The 18853-nt window shown below is 42.2% G+C and overlaps 1 protein-coding gene across 1 annotated transcript; it reads right to left on the minus strand.

Moving 5' to 3' along the window:
• Nucleotides 1-1717: 1717 nt before the first annotated feature.
• On the minus strand, nt 1718-12511 carry LOC148334845 (cerebellin-1). The gene is made up of 3 exons (XM_088299467.1): nt 11617-12511; nt 10351-10470; nt 1718-2021 (listed from the first exon to the last, which is right to left on the minus strand). The coding sequence occupies exons 1-3, from the start codon at nt 11878-11880 to the stop codon at nt 1824-1826; spliced, it is 582 nt and encodes a 193-aa protein (XP_088155593.1). The 5' UTR covers nt 11881-12511; the 3' UTR covers nt 1718-1823.
• Between the last annotated feature and the right edge of the window lie 6342 nt (nt 12512-18853).

An 18853-nucleotide genomic window follows, 5' to 3' on the forward strand; every position in this document is an offset into this window, starting at 1 on the left:
CCCCCAAAATGCTCCAAATTCTTCCTCTCCAAACGTTCAATGAGAAACGAAGACGAGCAACTTAAAGACAATAAGGAGATGAAGTTGTGTTTACCGAGAAAAGCGAAGGCTTGGAGCGTAGACGGAGAGAGAAATCGAGGACAAGATGTTTAAAAGAGGGACAAGTGGCGGCAACATGAAGAGGGAGAGATGAAATCAAAAGAAGAAGAAGGAAGGAAGGAAATGATGTTTGTGTTTTCTTTTTTTTTTTTTTTTTCTTTCTTCCATTCCAGCACAAATTTTCCCCCCGGAGCTCATTAGTCTGGAGAGAAACAAACCACAAAACCTTAAAAACCAACAGAGTGAAGAGAGACAGCGGAAAGGGGGAAAAGCGGGGCTCAGCCTGAGGAGGAAAAAAAAAGCAAGTGGACAGGCGCCTGCTGCTCCCCCCAAAAATGTTTACTGAATAAACTACCAGACCAGACGGTGAAAATAGGTTAAAGAAAAATAAAATGACATTTAAATTTTATTGATTTCAGAGCAAAGAAAAATAACAAAACAGGAGATATTAGAACCATTTGATTGGGTGATAAATCAGAATTTTTAAGGTCTAAATATTCACATGTCATTTACAGCCAAGATAATAATAATTATAATAATAATAGCATTTTATCGTCTGATAATATACTCTAATACTATTTGTCTTATCTGAGCTTTTTAGCCACAACTTGGATTGAACTAAAAAAAAAACAAACAAAAAAAAAAAACAATCAGCATTTTCTTTTTTTTTTCTTTTAACAGAAGAGCAGCCCAGATTTCCACACAAAGTCACTAGAAGATCCCCTTATCATATTTTTTTTCTTCTCATATAACACTGAAATACAGAATATACAGACATTATAGTCATCAGCCAGATTGGATTTAATCATCATTGCAGTCGTAGAAACAGTGGCTTGGATCTATTATATAATATCATGTATGTACTTGAAATTGTTTTTTTTTTTGGAGTGTCCGAGAGTCCCAAGTCCGATGCTGAAGTAAAGCAAGGATAAGTCCGTGCTAGGAGGCAAACGAATACAGCAGCAGATAAAAGTTACACGTGGGGAGGTTGGGAGGAGGATGAGATGGACCACTCATGGAGGAGGAACAGAAGCGGGGGGGGTTGTAATTTCAAAATTAAACGGTCACCTTAAAACAAGGATTTTGTGTGGGTCGGGCTCAAAAAAAATAAAACATCACTCTTCAAAATGTCTTCCGCTTCATGCGCTTTGCAGCAGTTTTGAAGCCTGTCGCGGAATCATTCTGATTATTATTTGCACAGAAAAAAAACAAAAACATTTGTTGATTAACATCTCCCATATGAACTTGGCATTTGGACGTGTTTTGTTGTCACTTGGTGATGTGTTACTTTGCGTGCTCCAAAAATCAGAGCGATGAACTTGGAAAAAAAAAAAAAAGTCGATGGGCTGAGCTATCAAAGAAACATTCCTCAAAGTAGCGGATGGAATGAAAGGACGAAAGGGGTTAGTCTGGCTTTAAAACACTCACGTGATATGGATATGACGGAGCAGAGACGTAAAAAAAAAAAAAAAAAAAGTTTGGCCATCCACGGAGCAAGACGAGCAGGAATAGACGGATGGAAGAACGAAGGCAAGAGAAGAAGATGGCCTCACTTTTGCAACTCTTCAGCAGCATCCCAAACAAAAGTCCGTCGACGCCTCCGTCCCCCCCCCCCCCCCCACGTCGCTCCGACTTGGCACCTCTTCATTGTACTCCCCATCCACAACCCGCTCCTCCTCCTCCTCCTTTTCCATCCCCAGCTCCACTTCCGCTCTTCTCGTCCTCTACATGGGGAACACCAGGAAGCCGGAGAAGGTGGAGTATTTCCATCCTCCCATCAAATTCCCTCTCTCCAGTTTGAGGTAGGCCCGGTCTCCTTTCTCCATCTGGATCAGAACGCCATTGCTGGCCGCCTCGCGGGTCACATCCTGGTCGCCGGCAAAAGCTGAGATGACGGGCCAGCCGTTGTGCATGAGGCTCACCTGGAGAACACAGAAGGATGGAGACGGCTTCACAAATGGAGCAAGGACGGTCGACATGCTAATCGTTTGTGGAGACCTTGCTCTTGATTGATTTCACAATCGCTGCAGCTGTAACAAAGCGCGAGTAAAAACTAAGTGAGAGCAGAATTGGTAGCAAACACAAACACAAGCGACATCACAACCACGGTGAGCCACGAGAAATATGCATTTCCCGACAACTCAAATTCTAATGAACAAAACAAATAATCGAATCAAAGAGTCTGGAGGGGGCACGTTTCGATATTTGAATCAAACTGAAGTTCAGACAGTTAAGCATCGGTACGTGTGTCAGATAAATTCCAGGACTAGTGTCACAAAAGATGCACGTCAAATCCAAACTCCATTTTTGCCTTTAAGTCATCGCTGTGGAATTGAACCCGTTTTTTTTTTTTTCTGTTATGCATTCATGCAGTCCTGAAAGGGTAATTACGAGATCCGGCGTGGCCACAACTCTCGCACTGTGCAGTGCAGCAACTTTTTCAAAACGTGCGAGTTGATCATCGTGAAATGGAAGACTTATAAAAATAAATAAATAAATAAATAAAAGCAATCAATAAACAAAATAATATAAATAAATAATAACATCAATAAATAAAATAAAATAAAAAACACCTCACACACGGCTGAACTGACGTGTCACATTCCACAACGCAAAAAAACTGACAAAACGTTCTTTGATTTAAAAGGTGCGAGTGCATCGAATGGAATGGAAACGAATCGTTCCACTTTGAAATGTACCGATTTACGTATCGAGTCATCTTTTATTGACGACATGCAATCAAATGGTTCATTTATAGTACTCATAATTTGTGTGTAAAATGATGACAACAAAAGTCACTACATCACACCCTTTCAAACCGACGTACCATATCGAATTGAATCGTAATCCCACTTGGTCGAACTGAATTGAATCGTTCCAATTTTCAAATTGAACCGCCCATGAAACGTATCAAAAGCCGTATCGAATCGTCCACAACCCTAATTTCCACACTTGTGGTGCTCATTTGACTATTTTTCTTTGAAGCAATCGTAGATTTATAACTATTAACTGCCTCACAGCATCATGAATTGTCATCGTCAGTCATTTCACGGTAAATGCAACAATCGTGCTAATCATGGCATTTCGGTTAAATTCACACAAGTATAAAATCTTGTGCTCACCAACGTAGCTCTTCGTTTAAACGTAACTGTCAACTATGCCAAAGGAAAATCAAAATGCACGGTGGAGTTAAAGGATTCTAAACTTCTCACAAAATCAACTGATGCAGCGCCACCATAAACATCCCATAATTATACACTTACACATCACTCCAGCTCCTGACGCAAAGTGTGCGTTCGGGCACGCGCCTCTGCATGCATGTGTGTGTGTGTGTGCGTGTGCGTGCGTGCGTGTGTGTGGGCAAGATGAAGAGAGTGGAGAGCTCTTTTGGCCCGCCACTCCTCTTTAATGGCCCACCTGCTAATGGTGACTCAGAGTCAGAGCACACGTGTGAGAACCAGTGTTAGTATGTTGCATTGAATTATTACTTGAAAACACTCAGACGCTACTTGAACTCGTTCTTTTTTTGTTTTTTCATTATATCAGGATGGCACGTGCCACGGGTCATCATGGGGGGGGTGGGGGGGTCACTTTTAGTGCTGAAACAAATAAAATACAGTATTCATTGAAGGTATCATTAAGAATTGCGCTCACTTGCATACAATTTATGTTCAGAATATCTTAATATGTTTATTATGTTTTCGGTCCGATCAACACGGGACTATTGTTGTCTTCTTTTTTTTCTTTTTACCTCTTTTGTTTCATTTTAAGTCCTTGTTTTCACCCTGCCTGCTCTTCTGTCCTTCCTTCCACAACTCGTCCACTTAACTCATTGACTGCCATTGACGGCTAAAGACGTCAAAGACCCCCTTTTTTTTTTTTTTTTTTTTTAACTAGACTGGTAGTGAACGAGTTAATGTACAGAACGTGCTCGCCTGCCACATCATATCTAAGAAACATGACACCGGCTCTTATTGGTTGGAATGATACTTGTTCTGCCGCCGGATCCACCCTGCTGGAGGTGAACTGAAAATGATTCATTTTTGGTTGAGTGACTATTTTATTTTCATTCTATGTAAAGGGTTAAACTGATATCATTTTGATACAAATGTTTATGTGGCTCACTTGCCAATCACTTTGATGTAAACCTTCAGGCGTCATATCAAATATTTCTGTTCCTATATCCGTATTTTCAAAATGACCTCAGAGATAAAATCAGGACCTGAAATATTATCTTGTACTTCCAAAGGTGTCATTATGAGCCTTAGTAACCTCTTGACCCATAACAAGATGACATGTTGCAGAATACACACACATAAACGCACCCATGAAGTCTCCTACACCCTCACAATTACCAGGCATAAAAATAAAAAGCATGTTGGTCAGGCCCAAATTGACCTGCATTCATTATGCATAAGCATCAATTAAGTGCCTTATTATGGAGCAAGAGACAAAGGGGAGGCAGGAAGCCAACGATTAAAAGAAGGCACAACAGAAAAAAAATGGAAGGTGCAAGCGCGGAGAGGCAGCGAATATTTAATGCAGCGTTCAAATATTGTTGCGCAACAACAACAAATTAAATGTAAAATATTGACAATGGCCACAAGAATTAATTGTATTTTATGTACTGTTTTATTATTATTGCAATTATAATTTGTGATTATATTGTCAGTAATTACAATTATTGACGCTATTTTTTTTCATTCATTCACTTTGTGCCAGCAACAAAATAACCAAAAAATTTGCACAATTGTAAATGCCGCTAATTGGCACTGAAGACACCTCCAGTGAAAATTATTTCACTCTACGTGTACTCAAGTGATCTCCTCCGCTGATTCGGGAGCCTTCGGGCATTCGGTCCAGGAAGAAGCCAGAGGAAGATTCCACGGAAACTCTTACTGCTCGTTTAAGTCGTTCCCGTATTCTCAAGGGCGCGTTTTGTTTCCGGGCCAAAAACATACTCACATATTTACAAGAACTGTTATGAGGTCAGGCAAATGGTTGACTCGCGTTGCTAAGTAAGGTTGGGGGTTTGAATCTGGGCGACGGAGTTCAAGTGTGAGGTTTGTGTGTTCACGTTGCAAAAACGTACATGTCGGGATAACGGAAGGCGTTTGGGGTGAATGTTGCGTTGGGATGGAGTCCATGCCGAAGGTCATTTCAAATTGGATTTGGTCCAAGTAAACGTTAGCCCAGTTAGAAGTCATCTGAGTGGAAGGAAATTGCAAATATTTCTACGTGAAGTCGTGAGAATCACCGTTGCTAATTATCTCAGTCTGTGTTAAGTAAAAATTGCGAGTCAACAAAATTGACTTAATTGACCATGTGGAAATTAAATCACTTCATCAAGAGATAAAATGGGAAAGACTGAACTGTTGAGTAATGATGACTAAAATCACGAGTTGGTATTTCGTTATATAGCGCGAGAGAAACAAACCAATTTCCTGACTTGTGTTAAATACACAAGAGAAGATCATATGAAGGCTCATTTTCCATTTTTCAAAGGTCGATTTTGGAATGAGAGAAACGGGGAGATGTCTCGTTCCGGTTCAACGGCGCAACAAATCGATGGCCTTTCAACATACAGTATGTGAACGTCTGACACTAAACGGCGTTACGTTTGCGTCAATAATAAATGCACGGGCCCACTTTGGACAAGTCACACGAATAATTGAGTCGTGTACATCGCATATTTATTTGTGAAATTTCTTCACCACTCGACAATGTTGAGCGCCACATTTCAAATCCTGCAATTTTTATTGTTTTCAAAAACGAAAACTGTTGACTGACCAGCACGGTTTAAAAAAAAATGACTTGATGAATATTCCATTCAGTATTTAAGTATTTTTAAGTAGCGCATCTTTCGAACTAGAAAGTCGCACTTTTTGAATAATTTACAGATTAAAACTGGAGCTCAGACTGGCACCTAAAAATTCCCGTTCCCTCATGCTGTTGACTTTTTTTTCAAATACTTTTGGTGCATCATCAGCGGTGGCCACCTTCTTGCGTATGCTAATTGATAATGTACCAAACGGATTTGTTTACCTCCAAAAGAAAGTGAAAGTGATCGTTGTCATGGCAACTAACGTATAACAGATCACAAGTTTAGCACGCGAATTCCTTCCACCACAAGATTTTACAAGAAAGAAACTTGATTCTAGTTAAGGTAATCCGTTGAAACAACTTTTCTGTCGTTCGAAGCGGACGTTTTGTCCTCGTTTTGCTTCGGAAATTCACTCGAAAGATCTAAAACCACTCTGAGAGTGTTTGCGTTCGGAGAGCCAGAGCGTGCTCCCCCTCTCAGTAATTTCCAAACGCAGCCAATCAGCAAATCATGCTTCTACGTTTTCCACCTGTACTGTCCTCGCATCGGGCTCCAGCGCTCCTTTTTAGAGGAGATGGGCATTCCTCGTGACGGGACGGTCCAGATGCCCGTTTTGGGGACGGAGGACGTGGGACGAGAAGATTTAAAAAAAAAAAAAGACGAACTAAGCAAGGATGGAAGTGTTTTGCTTCAAGCGGGCAAGAGGAGGCGCACTCGTCCTCGGTCAAAACAAGCGACCGCACCGCCAGTCGGTGTGTTGTGGGCCGCTAAATGCGATTTTGGTTGCCGCTTAAAACAGTCGCAAGTAATTCAATCCGCTCACAAGAGGCTGGCCAAGAAAGCTGGCAGTTTTGTGTGAGCCCAAGGAGGATTTAGGAAACCTGCTGTCAGCCTTCCTCCTACCATGACATGCACAGAATTTTTTTTTTTGGGAAGGGGAGTGGTTGCCAGGTGAAAAGTAATGATGGAAGGGCTTTAAAAAAGGACGGGGACGGAGTATAATCATTTTATGAATAAGGACTCAAAGTTTTCCAAACAGCAGGAGTGAAGCACAAAAAACGCAATAAATTTAAAAATTATTTTTTTTTCCCATGATGCATTTTTTGACTGGTGCAACTTCTCCCCCTCAGTGACTTCTAATCCGTAAAATACGGTAATCACATTTTTTTATTGTTCACTTTGTCTCAGCCAGTGTCATCCAATGTTCTGCGTTTCCTCCCACTTTTTTTTTGCCACCTCTTTTTTCCGAACCAGCCTTTTGCTTCTCGCGCGCTCTCCCAACTGTATCATTTGGCCTCATTAGTGAGCGTATTTGCTCAATCTGTACATGTGACTCACATGTAATTAGAAGTCTCACACCATGTGCGACGTCGAATTCGGATGTTTTCCGCGTGTTTGCTTTGAGATGACTAATTTGCCGTTTCACGGTGTAATCCTGAGTATGTGAAATCATTTTCACCTTCTGACCTGATTGGCGACATATATTTGTGTATTCATGTACACGCTTTTAATAAATGCCGTACTCGGAAAGTATTTCAAATAAAATTGTGAGCCGCCTGCGTTTGGTATTTTGTATGAAAATTTCAAGCGCGTCATTTTTCTCCGATGTCTTTCGAGTTGAAAATAAATACAAAGAACTTCTCCCTTTATGTAATATTCTGCCAGACAAGCCTGAGGACCGATTAGATTGATTCAATTAAGACAAGCATGGAGCAATCGGTCAATTTGTATGACTTGACCGTCTCGAAACAAACACATCTTTATACCCCTGACGATTTCTTTCTCGCCTTTTTACCGGCCGGCTGTCCTTGCGTGTAACCAAGAGAATGTTTGAGGTTTAAGTCGATCGCGGAAGTCGTCAGCTTCTGCTGGACTGCAGCCACTTGTAAGCAAAGAGTGAAATTTATCAACGAAGCAACTTATGCTGAAACACATCTAATGATGTGAAGAAGGGAAGCCGCAACAACAGTGGAAGATTTCGTTTACGTGAAAAGTGTTGCTGGACTGTTTAAAAAAAAAAAAAAAAAAAGCTGTTGGATATTAGAACTTCAGTAGGGACCAGTTGTTTCGCTTAAAAAGTGTTTTGGGTTTTTGGAAAATAATTTTCATCAGCATCGTCATCACAAATTGAGTTTCAGTATCAAGTTTGCAAATGGGATTGTGTACCTCACATTTCGTTTTCATTTGAATCATTTCATTGTTAAAAAGTTGAAATATCATTTTTCCTCCTAAAAAATTGTCTTATTACTCAAAGCGTAATGCATAGGTGTCAAGTCCTGGAGGGTCGCTTTCCGAAATGCTTTCAATCCCTCCCAACTGCAACACACCTGCTTCAAATGATCATCAGATCTTCAGCAAGCTCTGAAGAAGCCAGATAAGTATCCTGCTCGTTTTTTTTTTTGTTTTTTTTTCATTTGTTCAGACAAACGGAGCCTCTACTAGTTTCAACGTGCAACTGCCATATTTTTCTGGAGCCAAAGAAGACAAGATGAATTTTCTGACTCTTACCCGGAAGTGATGCCACCTAAAAGCGATTTGATCATCAAGAGGACTTTTTTTTTTGCAACACTCCCGAAGAAGACGGAAGTTGCACGTCGGAACTAGTTGAGGTAAAAAAAAAAAAAAAAAGAGCCTCCGTTTGTCTGAACTAATGAAAAATATATATAATATATTTATTTATTTATTCTGTGCTATCAAATTGAAATTATATCCTGTTTTAAAATAAAAAAATGCAAATAAAAACATTTTTTAATCTGATTCATTGATAAATTAAGAAAAAAAATAATCACCAGATGAATGAATTTTGAAATAATTCAATCCAGGAAAAGACTGTATTATGAGACCCAATTAAATCTAATCACGAAAGCGCTTTTGCTGAGTCGTCACAACGTTCTCCGCATATTCGCCGCTAATTGTACAGAATCACCAAACAGAACGAACGCGCCACACAACCCGGCCCCTGACGATGAATCGCACCGGAGAAGTGTCTCATGATCAATGCTTCCTCAGACTTTCTTCCTTCCGTCCTCGATTCCCCCAGCAAAGCATCTTCCCTCCTCCCCCTTAATGTCCATCATTAGCTTTTTTTTTTTTCCCCACTCCCAATGAACGGACGGGGTTCATTACTTTCCCCGTCCATCCAGCCTCGACACCATCATCGCCAGCGTATTTTCACCTTTCCTTTCTTTCACCCTCCTTTTCACGTGCCCTCGCTGGCTTCCCTTCTTGCTTCGCAACGTGTGTTTTTCATCTGCTGCCTCGCATCTCCTGCGTGCGCCACAGCGACGGTCTCTGAGGCAATTAAACAGTGGGAGTTTTCAACACACCAGGTGCCCTGGATGGATGGGAGCATGAATGAAGAAACTTTGTAGGGGAGGGGGGGGGGGGGGCTCACGGAGGAACAATCAACACCTGTTCTATATTCGGAAGCAAGTTTAAATGTTAATGTGTTCCTCAACGCTTTTCCATTGTTTGTCTCACCAAATGATTTTTGAACATCTCACATTTGTCACCTTGGATTGTGTTGCGTGCGCGAGCCAGGCAACAATAACCTGCTCCAAACGCTTTCCCGCCCTCCTTGCTGTTGCCGCAGCTATGCCGTGGTAATTAATTTGGGACTCCAACAACAACGTCTAAGTAGCAACACATAACGCCAAAACCCCAGAGAGCCGACAGCGTAATGACACAAAAGTTTAATTTGCAAAAAAAAAAAAACACATTGTAACTAACACTCATTACTAACACTCAACGCAGGAAACGAGCTCGACGATTTCCTATCACTTGACGCACCCAAAAGGCCGAACGGAACGTGCGGTGGAAATTAGTCGTCAGCGGCATGAAGGGGGAGACAGTTTTGCACGAGTGTGGATCAACTCAGCGCTTCCTAAACTGGGGACCCTCAAACTTTTTGTCATAGCACGAGTACCCCTTGAGGAACGCAACATTTATGATGACATTATTCCATTTTTTATTCACTCAAACCTAAACATGTCATAAAAAATGACTAATTTCTTCCTTGAGTCGACACGCGGCTGTTGTGATTTTGCCGCCGCTGTGCCGTCGGTTATTGATCTGGAAAATAAACCATTTCCACGTACCCCCTGCAATGGGCTCGTGGACCCCTAGGGGGTACGCGAACCCCCAGTTGAGAAACTCAAATAGATATTTCTTTGGTGTGAAGTCAAAGCTGCGAAGCCAGAGAACCGCTTTTCGAATTGGAGGGAGCCTGCGCTGTCCATGGTGCTGAAACTGCAGCAGACGCAGTATTCCGCCCTCCAGTTGTGCTACAGACGCAACATTCGCTTGTGTCCTCTGTGCATGGATGCATTCAGCACCGTGGACCGCAACCAACCTTCATCTGTTGATGCCCACCCTCATTTATTTATTTTTTTTCTCTCTGGGGAAAGATGATGCCCACACACACTAACCTGAATTGTTTGGCGGTTGTAGACTTTCACTACATGGAAGTTAAAACTGTAAATCCCTTTTCGCGGAGCGATGAAGTTACTTCTCTCCTCGTCGAAATTTCTCCCGACGTTGACGAGAACCTGACAAAAGGTAAAAGGGGAAAAAAAAGTTAGGTTGTCGACATGGGATTGCAGCATCGGAGTTTCGCATGCGGCAAATGATGACGAGATGTTGACGTTTTCGCTGACACAAAACACAAAATATTTCTGCTCTTTTTAGGTTTTTCATTTCATAAATTGTTTCAAGAGCCTGTCACATTTTTGATCGATAAACGAACATTGTTTAAATGGCCACGTCAAGTGGGCGCAGCTTGTCTCACAGCGTTCAGATTCCCCCGATGGAGTTGAAAAAACTAATTTCTTTTTCGGCTTCTTTTTGCCATTTAACTTTAAAGGGAAGTAAAAAAAATAAAATAAAAAAAAGCCCGCAATCATCTTCCCAATGAAATTTCAATTATGCATCTCTGCCAGCAAATGGATGGAAGCGGGCCGTGGCGGATAATTGAACGGCAATTTGAGTGAAAATTAACCTTTTCTGGCAAGCAGGAAGGACCTCGCCCGCATGACCCGCAGTCCCTAAATTATCGGGCGACACGTCAGATCACATCGCCAACATCGTCACCGTGAAAAGATGAAACATGAAAAAGGCTTTTTTTGTTTTATGCCAGACTGGCATTAGCTTGAAAAAGAATTGGCTCACGCATGCGTGACTTTCAGGTACATGGACCGTGGGCCATTAGGCTGCCAGACTGCACAACTGAAAGCTGCTCAGCCTGACCTGGATTTTTTTTTTGTATTTTTTTTGCTTTTGTTTTACATCAGCTTTTTTTTTTAAACATCTAAAAGCTCACATTCGGGCATCCGTCGCTTATTTGTAAGGACTTGTGCTTGGGATCCACACTTTTCCGGTTTAAATCCAGCTGTGGACAGTGGTTGTAATCGAAGTGCCCTTGAGCAAGGCATCCTCCCGACTCTGAATCCCACGAGGGATTACAGTCGAGCTAATAATGGCATAGCGGTGCAATGTTTACCTGCAGAAGCAGTCACGATATAAGATCGCAAGTCACGGACAGCATTAATAATCACCTAACATGGAATTGGCAACTCACGACTCAGTATTTGCTCATGAACATAATTAACATTTTTCTTCTGTTTTGCAAAACATAAAATCACATATCCCAAGATTTTGATTTTTAAAGTGGCACAAAGCAAGCGTTTGGTCCCTACCCGATCAAAGTAGATGACCATGGTCCGGTTGCTCATTTCCGAAGGTTCGTGGTTGGTGTTCCGGACGGCCGAGAAGGCCACTTTGGCACTCCCCGAGCGCACCGAGATTCCCAGCGCGGTGCCCGTGGGGTCCGACGTCGGGTTAGAGTCGCACACCACCAGGCACTTGCCCTCCAGGACGATGGGTTCCGTCTCGTTCTGAGCGCGGCTCGGGTTCGGGCTGGCCGCGAGCCACACGGCACTCAGCAGGCAAAACGCCAACATACCCGCAATCGCAACTTGGGCGCGAGGCTTTTAGTCCACTTTAGATCGGCAAATAGGACGGCGAGAGTGTCCCCGGTTTTGGCTCAAAGTGAAGCAAACTCTGCTGGGAGTTAGCGAGCACGCTTGCGCTAGAAAACTGAGTTGGCGGCAGGCGCTTTGCTCGTCTCCTTTCGTTGTCAAGTCCCAGGAAGTCCGACACCAATTGACACTTGGAATCCGTCGTCTTTTTTTTTTTTTCCTTTCAAATATTTTGCACTTCTTAGCAGCTTTTCAGCCACTTGGAGGACAGCCGAGGAGTGCGTGGCGCGGTGCGGCGGGGCCGTGGCGTGTGCGCGCGGAAGAAGGCAGGCATAGCGCGCGGAGAGATGCGGGAGGTTGGCGAGTGGGTGATGGTGGGGGGGCGAGCTGCGTCTGGCTGCCTCGTGCGCGCGCGACTGAATTATTGATACGTCACATATGAGAGTTTGAAACACAAAAGGCTCTGGAGGAAAAGACGCGGCGACGCAGCTCGAGATGCTCACGCCTTGCTCTTACTTTTTTTTTTTTCTCTCCCTCAGCCGCAGAGTTGGCCCTCCCTCCGGTCACCGGGAGCCATCATCGGATTAGCGCGTGCGCGTCCTCCCTATTTTCCAATCGCCTCCAGCCGACCGACCCCCATGAACCCCGCCCCTCATGCACTTGAGGCATCTCTCTCTCTCTCTCTCTGTCGCTCTCTCTTTCTCTGCTTTCTCTCTCTCTTCGTTCGCTCTCGCTCTCTCTCTCTTTTTCCTCTCTCTCTCTCTTCTTTCTCTCTCGGTCTCTCATACTTTATTTTTGAAACTATATATATATATATATATGTATATATTATGTGAAACAGTGTTTGACACTTAACATAATGCATTCTCAAAAGTCAAAAGCTGAGCAGCACTGTGTTTATTGACAAGACTACATAGTGGGACTACATAGTTTATTAAAATCTTCCACTAATGCATAATTGTCTCTGCCCTGGGCTGTGATGGCTTTTAATGTTTCAAATTCACGTTGGAGTTCATATTTTTGCATGTTTTGCAAATTCAGATTTTGATTACAAAATGGAAGAAGCTATTGCGATGTCTGCTGGTTTGAGTGTACAGAGCTCGATAGCGCCTACCTGTGGGGAAGAGCTGGAAGAGGTAGTGACCCGGGCGGGTGTGGAGGGTCTGAGAGGATTTTTTTTTACTGCTCTTGTATTGGTTCTTGCAGCGTGTAAGTCCACAATAGTGGGTAGGGGGGTATCAATGATTTTTACGGCAGTCCTAATTGTCCGTTGCATTCGGATTTAGGTTTTGTTTTTGTTTTTTTGGGGGGGGTTACCAAACCAGACAATGTACAGAACTGTCTCAACAGCTCCTGTGACAGGCTGTAAAATTCAGGAGTTTGATAGTCGGGTGCACTGAAGTGCAGACGTTCTTGTAAAGGGAGAAGAGCAGTGGAAAGAGGGCGCATCCTTGAGGGACTCCGGAGCATGTTGATGACGACGATGTTCACCGTTTTCAATGCAGGTTTTGAACATTTATGTTTGTGCGTGTATGTTGGAATTAAGTGGATGAATTTTACTAATCAAAAAAACCTAAAGCTGAGAAGACAACATGTGGTCTGAGCAGTTTTGGCAGTGATGATGGTCACACATACCCCCACTGAAATTGCACCGTGCACCCTCCAGGGGGGTCCGCATCACTATTTGAGAAGGACCGACCTAAACACATCTTTTGTTCTTTTAAATGAACCCAAAGAGCATGCTCAGCCTTAAACTATAAAATCACTCCAGCCTGCTCAATAATAGTGATCCACCGTTATTAGAACTGAAGCCTTGTTAAAACACTCCCTTCCACGATGTCTTATGGGAAATATATGAGTATTAGAGGATCAGGGCCACACTGACAAAAATTTACTCTCAAGAAAAAAAGGTTGCAAAATTACAAGCATGTTAGGATTCCCTTACCAAAACCTTTGGGTTATAGATTATATTTTTGTGATATTTTTTTCCATTCATTCACAGAAAGTTTTTAGGCCTAATTCAGAAATGTGGGCATTTCAATTCCATATAGAATTTACAATCATTTGAATTCATTGAACTTTAATATAAACAGGAGAGAATAAATCATGTGCGGTATATTTGCCAGTAAAATGGGAATTAAAAAATTTTGCTGATTTTAAGCAATCTAAATAAACTTTTTTTTGGGGGGGGGGCAGAATTAATCACATTATTTAAATGCAAGATTGGCTACGTTTTTTTAAAACTGCTAGAGCTAATGCTAAAGTCAATGTGGAATCCCATTGAAATGCTACCAGGAAATTAGCATAGACTGATAATCCTCCAAATATGTTATTCCGAAAATGCAAATGATTTACGCTACAAACATGAACACGCAAAAAAATATATATATATAAATATTTGCACCAAATTCACAACACGGAGAACAAAACAGTCCAAAAGTACATGTCCAAAATGATTGGGAAAAAAATTCAGCGATTTATCTACCTCACTAAATGATGAGGTTCCACTGTATATGTATTATCTCATTTTCCAAAATAAATAAAAAAATAAATAAAACAGAGCTGTCCTTATTTGCAGAGTGCAAAATTAGAGAGTATCAGATTCCCTAATTGACCAATCCAAGGCCAGAAGAACGCAATCCTTGAAAAAGCAAGAAACCAACGATGGAAAGAGAAATGGATAACTCTAAATATACATCACTCCTAAACACTTAACTCATTTATTGCCATTGACGGCTAAAGACGTCAAAATCCCCTTTTTTTTTTTTTTTTTTTTTTACTTGGCTTGTAGTGAATGAGTTAAAGTCATGAAAATTTCCGCAACCTTATACACGTCTTGTGTATGAACAAAGGGGCCAAACAATATTGCACAACGGCTCCACTGAGATCCTGGCAGATGTAGCAGACATGACGAGGAGGCGCAGCAAAGCAGAAAGTGTACCAAATAAGCACCTCGGGGAGGCTAACCAACAGGGATGCACATGCATGACATGAGGTACTCTCACAGATGTTAGTCAGGGTTACCGTCGCACTCGTGGAAAATAACGAAAATAAGCGGCATCGCACAGAATCAACACCTGAGTCTGAAGATCCGCGTTTGTTTGCAAGCGCATTTCGTTTTTTTGAGGGGGTGGGGCAGAGACAAACCGATCCACGGTGCCCTCCACTTTCTGGAAAGATTTGGAGCGTTGTTCGTCATCATCTAAAAATAGTCGATTGAGAAAAGTCGGCCATTTTCTACATAACGGACTCATTTCACTGCTTAGACTGAAATTTAATTTTAATCGCAATCTTAGTACGCACTTTAAGTGTATGGATTAAAATCTGAACAATATTTGCCTTAAGAAAATGTTATTAATCATATTTATATATCATATAAACAGAGAGCTAACGAGAATGAATGTTTTACACGACATTCAAAATGTGTCCGAAAAGTGTTGACGTAATACAACGTCAGGAGAACTGACCTTGAATCTACATGCGCACAAAGGAACGCGTTCCTTTGTTTCTGGTTGCCATGGCAATGCTCGCGAATGCATTCACGAGATATTTTGGGTTGGTCGCCGAGGAAGTTGAGAGTGTCGAATTGATTTTTGCAACACGAGAGCGAATGGGACAGTCGTACATGTCGTCATTGATGCATTTGGTTTGCCCCCTCAAGTCTACCTTCGCGGGTGTCGGACTTTGACACCAAAACCTTTGCGGCGTGTCCTTCACATTGGCACACGTTGGCTATTGTCAGCGGCTTTTCCAGCTAATTGAGCACGGAACAGCTGTGGGAGAGGCCGCTGTTGACAGAATGTATTTCTGTGCCCGTACTGAAAGAAAAGATGAGTTCAAGTTGTTGCGTAGTTGGTCAGATTTGCAAAATCGATACACAAGGGTCGATTCGATTTTCGATTCACGATTCACTTCCATTGATTTTTGATTCAATCAAATATTTCACGCAGTGCCAAGTTTACGTTTGTATGGAAGGCATTCTCAGAAGAACCAATGCATACGCAACTCTCGCATAGTGACAAGATCAGAAGGCATGTAAATTTATGGGGAAAAAGATGATATTAAAAGTATCGGGATATGGTTTTATGAATCGATATCGGGCTATGAAAAGTAAAATCGATTAAAATTGATTTTTTTTTTTTAACCCAGCCCGATTGCAAACAATAAAATAATCAGGATGCAGATACATTTTTAAATAGATGGAAAGTTGACTTTAAAAAAAAAAGTGTTTTGATCCCGATAATTTCACTCAATGAAATAAAATTGATAATATAGTGTTTTCTTTGAAGTCTCCTCCTAGCCATGGCAGGAGTTCCTTTACTTTTCATTCAGCACGCGGTACGTTAATATCAAAAAACATTTTAACACTTAATTCTACTCACCTTGCTTGAATAATCCTTCTATACTTTCCAGATCTCTCGTCTCGCAGCTCTTTGTGTATTTGTCGACTCTTCGACATCACTTCTCTGCAGCTCTTCCGCCGCGTCTGTCTCCCGAGGGTTTCCTTCCAGCCGTAATACAAGCTGACAGTGAAAGACAGGCCAAAAGGACTTCTTTCAGATACATTACGCCGAGGACAAGACCAAATGACTCTTGCGTGCCAATTTGGGCACATAATCTCATTTGCATATGTTTCTTGTGACTCAAAGTGCTCATTTGCTGACCACTGTTTGGTTTATTGCATACATGCGTTTTCTGCTGCTTCACCTGTTCAGGGTCACGGGCAACGTGCCCTTGAGCAAATTCAGACATGCACACGGCGGCCAAAACCCGTATCACACCTGCCCCGAACTTGAGATCGTAACCCGCGACATGATATGGTACAGAATATTTCAAATCATCTACATCGCGAATGTGCTATTTGGAAACTAAGTCGGCGTGAGCGCTTAGAAGGAACAATTACCACTTTGATGTCTGCGGGATTATTTTTAATCAAATGGCGCTACACATTTTGGTGTCAGCTTCCTTCTGGGGTGAGAATTTTCACGCGGCTGCTATTTCTACGAAATAATAACATGCTGTGGGATTTGGCAGCATGCAAACTTTTGCAAATTTACGTGGATTTGATTTATCATGACTCAATCTTTAGAATTTGATCGCACTGAATAGTCAGGCCTCGACTTGAGATAAAACTTCGGTTCCATTTCAATCCATCTCGAATAAAAGTGAGATACAAGTGGATAAAGCCAAAATTTATTTGGTGTGGGTGGTGTTTGTGCTTTCAAAGCTTCTCTTCTAATCGCCTGTTATTAAATATAACAACAGATAAGTCATGATACGGTGTAGGTGGAGGAGAACGGTGAAGCAGAAATTTGGTGTCTTTTGTCTCCAAGAATTTGAATTTCATTTCTGGTTGAAAAGAAAAGTATTGCGCAACATCACAAGTCAGATGGATTTTGTAATTCGACCAAAGTGGATTGTGCTCAGACGCAGTTTCTATTCTTCATTTTCACGGAAAATGCGTTGCGTCATTGTCGTGATTTATTGCCAAATGGTGTTCTAATCGTACGTGGCAATCGGCGATCAATCGAATTGATTATTTAATAAACATGGCGTAAGATTCATCAACATCCGCTGTGCCTGATTATAAGCATATTCTTGAAGGGGAGCTGCCATTAAGTGAGTTATCCTCTGTCACCACATCTCGCACTTGTGTTGGAATAATCAAATCACATATGTAAAGTCAAGCCTCTAATCTCATTTTCAAAACCTGATTCGATTTGATGTTTGCAGGGCACGGGCAGCCTCACTCACTGGAAGGTTGTCATGTCCTAGATGAACTTGTTGGATGTGTCGACTAATTGTGTGAAGGCGGATTTTCACCGTTACAACTTCGTTCTATTCCAAAAATTCACGCCATTCAGGCTTGTATTTTTCACAACTTCACCTATTACCCATAATTCACCATTTCACTTTATTCACCCCCCAAAAAAACATTCATTTCCAATGGGAGATTCAACAATTCACTATTCAATGCTTCAAAATTAACATTTAACACATTCAGTCATTCATTTCACATTCCTGCAACTCCTTTCACATATTCCTGTGATTCACTATACCCATACATTCCCATTTCCCATGTTTCACCCTCAAAAAATCCACTTCAACCCCGCCCCCTTCTTCGACACGCTCCAGCTTCCCCATTCTTCATCCAATTTTCACCGTTCCAACTTCAATCATTTCTAAAAATTCACGTCATGCAGGTTTCCATTTAGCCCCCCCGGTTCCCCCCCCTTTAAAAACCGCCCCGCCCCCTTCTCAGACAAACTGCAGCTTCCCCATTTTTCATCCGATTTTCGCCGTTCCAACTTCAATCCTTTACATAAATTCACTCCATGCAGGTTTCCATTTAGCCCCCCTGGTGCCCCCCCTTTTAAAAACAGCCCCGCCCCCTTCTTCGACGCGCTCCAGCTTCCCCATTCTTCATCCGATTTTTACCGTTCCAACTTCAATCATTTCCAAAAATTCACGCCATGCAGGTTTCCATTTAGCCCCCCTGGTGCCCCCCCTTTTAAAAACAGCCCCGCCCCCTTCTTCGACGCGCTCCAGCTTCCCCATTCTTCATCCGATTTTTACCGTTCCAACTTCAATCATTTCCAAAAATTCACGCCATGCAGGTTTCCATTTAGCCCCCCAGGTTCCCCGACTTTAAAAACAGCCCCGCCCCCTTCTTCGACGCGCTCCAGCTTCCCCGTTCTTCATCCGATTTTCACCGTTCCAACTTCAATCATTTCTAAAAATTCACGTCATGCAGGTTTCCATTTAGCCCCCCCCGGTTCCCCCCCCTTGAAAAACCGCCCCGCCCCCTTCTCAGACAAACTGCAGCTTCCCCATTTTTCATCCGATTTTCGCCGTTCCAACTTCAATCCTTTACATAAATTCACGCCATGCAGGTTTCCATTTAGCCCCCCTGGTGCCCCCCCTTTTAAAATCAGCCCCGCCCCCTTCTTCGACG

This window comes from Idiotropiscis lumnitzeri, chromosome 6 (genome assembly GCF_059441095.1).
Source record: "Idiotropiscis lumnitzeri isolate Australia: NSW breed Sydney's pygmy pipehorse chromosome 6, RoL_Ilum_1.0, whole genome shotgun sequence".
NCBI lineage: Eukaryota > Metazoa > Chordata > Actinopteri > Syngnathiformes > Syngnathidae > Idiotropiscis > Idiotropiscis lumnitzeri.

Excerpts from the sequence above, each read along its gene's own strand:
- LOC148334845 (XM_088299467.1), bottom strand. The coding sequence starts at position 11,880 with ATGTTGGCGTTTTGCCTGCTGAGTGCCGTGTGGCTCGCGGCCAGCCCG. Across the intron at positions 10,471-11,616 it reads TGGTCATCTACTTTGATCGG|GTTCTCGTCAACGTCGGGAG; the intron begins GTAGGGACCAAA and ends ACCTTTTGTCAG. Across the intron at positions 2,022-10,350 it reads ACAACCGCCAAACAATTCAG|GTGAGCCTCATGCACAACGG; the intron begins GTTAGTGTGTGT and ends TGTGTTCTCCAG.